This window comes from Maylandia zebra, linkage group LG10, assembly GCF_041146795.1.
Source record: "Maylandia zebra isolate NMK-2024a linkage group LG10, Mzebra_GT3a, whole genome shotgun sequence".
NCBI lineage: Eukaryota > Metazoa > Chordata > Actinopteri > Cichliformes > Cichlidae > Maylandia > Maylandia zebra.
In genome coordinates this window covers 33,632,286-33,635,940 of record NC_135176.1, presented here as the reverse complement: position 1 = coordinate 33,635,940, position 3,655 = coordinate 33,632,286, and the positions used below count along the sequence as shown (strand labels likewise).

The window sequence follows — 3,655 nt, the reverse complement described above, 5'->3', positions numbered from 1 at the left end:
ACGTCTGACTTACTTATCTCAGTCTGGGTTGATGCATCTGTTTTACTTGAAGAACACGGAACACTTACGAGTACTGTAGTAGCTTCAACTGCTTCATTGCTTGTCTCCTCCATAACTGACGTGGTGTCTGATTGGTCGTCATCATCCACGAACATGTTAGCTACTGTAGAAGCGGGTTGTTGTTGTTAGTTGCAATTTACAATGTAATTTTAAATAATCAATGGATATTACCCAGCTGCAGAAATGCTTAAAAAGAGGTTTGGGTTTGAGGTGGAGCCGTGTGTGTGTGTGTGTGTGTGTGTGTGTGTGTGTGTGTGTGTATTATCAACATGAAAACAACACACACACGTTTAATGTTGCCAACATAACTCTGTCAGAAACCCACTCAGCTGATTTACACACACGGAGTAATGAAAGCTGCCGTTCATTCATGATGAACACAGCAACAAACTGTTTAACTAAACATGAATCCAGCTGTCATAAACCTTCAAAACACAGCTGCACATTTATGCTGCAGGTTTACTCTTATTTCAGGTAACCTTACTTACCTGTGTTTAATGAGCACTCAGCGCTGAGGTCTGACTTCTTCTCTGGAGGTGGAAAGTTTTAAAAATGACGAAACAGCGCCGGGAGACCACAGTGGCCAATAATATATTACATCCGTAGTGGTTTAGCACTACCATAGAGAATGAATGGGAGACGGTTTAGGGCCGTTTAGGTAAACAATCCCACGGGGAGTCATGGGTGTAATACCGTCTTTGGCCACAAGGTGGAGAAATATGCATGTGCGTCAATGGTGTAGAGCGCCACCAGCCCAAAGGGCTGTGATCATGGACAAACAAAGGTACTGCACAAGGGTTTAGTGCAGTGATTCCCCGACGGGGAGGCCGTAACTTTTTCGCTTTAACCCACGTTTTTGTTAGAGGTAGGGACACCCAGATTATTGTTTTTTATTGGCTCCTTATGAATAAAAAAAAAGAATAGCTAAGAACTGAGACAGACTTTTATTTGGCTCTCAGGCTTCCACACATACAGCTTTATTATTGAGATCACAGATGGAGGCCACTGAGATTTAACCACAACATCTCACATTCATCAGCCTCTTTATTTTTTCTGTCACAAATGTAAAGAGAAAGTAGAATAGACATGAACAACGAGCAGAGATAACCCAGGAACCAAAAATCATTAAACACGCTCTCAGTGCTGAGCTCATCACAGTGTTTCTAATAACAGTGTAAACAGAAACATCACCAGCGTCCTCCCTGCACGAATGCCGCTCTGGTTCCTCTGTTAGTCCAGAGTGTAGATGTTCTCCTGCACCGGCCTCCTCATGCGGATCTCGTAGATGATGTGAGGAGGTTCTTCAGAGGAGAAGCTGCAGAGTTACAAACAGCCGAGTTACTGCCAGAGCGAGCCTCAGCACTGCAGCAATAACTCTGATTCATGTTGTGGAGGTGGTCTGTGTTTCTTTCTGCGTGCTTTGTTTCAGGTGTGAGAGTAAGCTGGCTGGCTGTGATTGGCTGTCGCTGTGTGACATCAGCGTGTTAGCGTGCTGTTTGCTTCCTGTGCTGAACTCACCAGCCGGGCTTTAAGGCTCGTCTGTAGATTCCACCTGCAGCAGAAAACAAAAAATGAACCTCATGTTTGTGTCTGTGTGCAAACGTGCTGCAGAGACATGGAGGACGTACGTCTGAAGGCCAGGAAGAGGAACACTGCGGCGAGGACCATCAACACGCTGACGGAGAGAGAGAGGACGGGAACGTTGATCTGAAGGGAGAGGGAGGGCAGAGCGTCCTCCACCTGCAGGTGGAGAGGATTCATCAGACTGCAGCACGGACAGTTTCGCTTGGAGCTGGCTAACAAAGGTCCGAGGCTGAAACGGTTAATTTAGGACATGAACTCTTAAAGTGGGCTGTAGCTCAGGCAGCAGAGCAGGCAGCCACTAACCAGAAGGTCGGTGAGGTTTCATCCATTCATGCTGCTGAGCTGGGATCTGCTGATGACCCAGTTTGTTCCCAGCGGTAACTGTGGGACGGACGTCCTCACCCTGACTCAACACTGTGGTGTACGCACGAGCTCCTGGTGTTTGTTTGCTCCAACGTGCTCCGCTTTGGTCTCACCTGTTTGCCCTGTTTCCAGCCTCCATGCTAAGCTAAGCTATGAGCTAGTGGCTGTACAATCCCGAACACGTCGTGGCCTAAGATGGCAGGTAATGGCGAGGGTGGTGCTTACTCACAGTGAGGGTGTCAGCGTGCAGCAGGGTGGAGTTTCTCCTCAGAAGGTCCAGCTGAGACGACAGCAGAGTTTTCCAGTTGGCTAAACGAGACAGAGACCAGAGACCTGGAGTGGACGTCTATCACAGAGAAGAGTTAACAGAGACAGTTCACCTCACCTGTCGTCACACCTGTGGAGGTCGGTGACTCCGTCACTCGTTCAGTCGTGAGCTCCGTCGTTGTGCTCGCTGTTGTTGTTGGAGGAGGAGAGCTGGGGACGAGCGCCGAGACCGGAGCTGAGAGGGACAAACATTGAATCACCAAACTCTGGAGAACCTCAGAAATAAAACCAGTTGCTCACCTTTGACCACTCTCAGGTTCATGATCATCTTCTGGTCGTTGAAGAGCCCGTTGATGTCCACCCTGCAGCAGTACGGCCCGCTGTCTGTCCGCCTCACGTTCAGGATGTCCAGGTCCATCTGCCCGTCCATGATGTCCCCCGTCAGCTGGTAGCGGTCCTCCACCTGCAGCCAGGACCAGGGTTATACAACCAGGAGGAGGAGCATGAATTCAACAGAAGAATAAACAGGGAGGAGCTTACAGGAGTGCCAGGTAACCCCAGATAATCAAGTTCTCAACGTTATGCCTGACCTCTGTGACTCTGAGATGTAATCTGACCTCTGTGATGTAATCATACCTGTGTGACGGCGCCGTTCTCGTCGGTCTGCACCAGGATGTTGCTGCACCAGAAGGTCCCGCAGCCGCGACCCCAGCAGACCCGGCTGAGCCCGAAACGCTGCACGGAGTACTGACAGGACAGAGAGGCCACGCCCCCTTCCATTACTTTAAAAGAGGAAACGGACGAAAACCGTCCACCTGCAGCACAAACACACAAACATGACGTTTGCACATGTAAACACACGAGATGCTGTGATGTCACATAAAACCAAGAAGAGCGAAGGATCGAATAAAAACACGCAGAATACAGGAAACACGCAGTACTGACTTCCTGTAGCTGACCGGCGCTCTGTGCTGGGTAAACTTTGAATCCTTCATAGAAGAGAAACAGTCGACCAGCAGGAGACGACCACGAGAACAGACGAGCTCACACAGACAAAGAGACAGGAAGCCACGAGGCGTCGATCACACCATACAAACAGACCTGACCGCCGCTGTCACACCCACGAGTCAGGACCTGTGCTGTGATGTCACGCTGATGTCAGAGTGTGTGCTTCTCACCTGACAGGAGGAAGAGGAGGGCGATGAAGGATCTGGGCGTTGGAGGAGAGACAGCAGCCATCCTGCGAGTGTGTGTGTGTGAGCGTGTGTGAGGGACGACTGTCCGGCCACACTGAACAGTGTGTCTCTGTGATGGAGGTTGGGGGGAGGTCACGGGGGCGGAGCTACACACACAGCCTGTTTGTGTGTCTGCGAGTGTGAAC

At 50.0% G+C, this 3,655-nt stretch overlaps 1 protein-coding gene across 3 annotated transcripts; it reads right to left on the bottom strand.

Moving 5' to 3' along the window:
* Positions 1–985: 985 nt before the first annotated feature.
* Positions 986–3,560, bottom strand: timd4 (T cell immunoglobulin and mucin domain containing 4). 3 transcript variants are annotated; one of them, XM_004556909.5, is made up of 8 exons: positions 3,453–3,560; positions 2,911–3,089; positions 2,575–2,737; positions 2,393–2,509; positions 2,237–2,316; positions 1,689–1,800; positions 1,579–1,612; positions 986–1,375 (listed from the first exon to the last, which is right to left on the bottom strand). In XM_004556909.5, exons 1-8 carry the CDS (start codon positions 3,511–3,513, stop codon positions 1,291–1,293), a joined length of 831 nt encoding a protein of 276 aa, XP_004556966.1. In that variant the 5' UTR covers positions 3,514–3,560; the 3' UTR covers positions 986–1,290. The 3 variants fall into 3 exon arrangements, with proteins under 3 accessions (XP_004556966.1, XP_004556967.1, XP_004556968.1); XM_004556910.5 differs by having other exon boundaries at positions 2,405–2,509; XM_004556911.6 differs by lacking the exon at positions 3,453–3,560 and adding an exon at positions 3,220–3,445.
* Between the last annotated feature and the right edge of the window lie 95 nt (positions 3,561–3,655).

Excerpts from the sequence above, each read along its gene's own strand:
- timd4 (XM_004556909.5), bottom strand. The coding sequence starts at position 3,513 with ATGGCTGCTGTCTCTCCTCCAACGCCCAGATCCTTCATCGCCCTCCTC. Across the intron at positions 2,738-2,910 it reads AGAACGGCGCCGTCACACAG|GTGGAGGACCGCTACCAGCT; the intron begins GTATGATTACAT and ends TCCTGGCTGCAG. Across the intron at positions 2,317-2,392 it reads CTCCACAGGTGTGACGACAG|CCAACTGGAAAACTCTGCTG; the intron begins GTGAGGTGAACT and ends TGTCTCGTTTAG.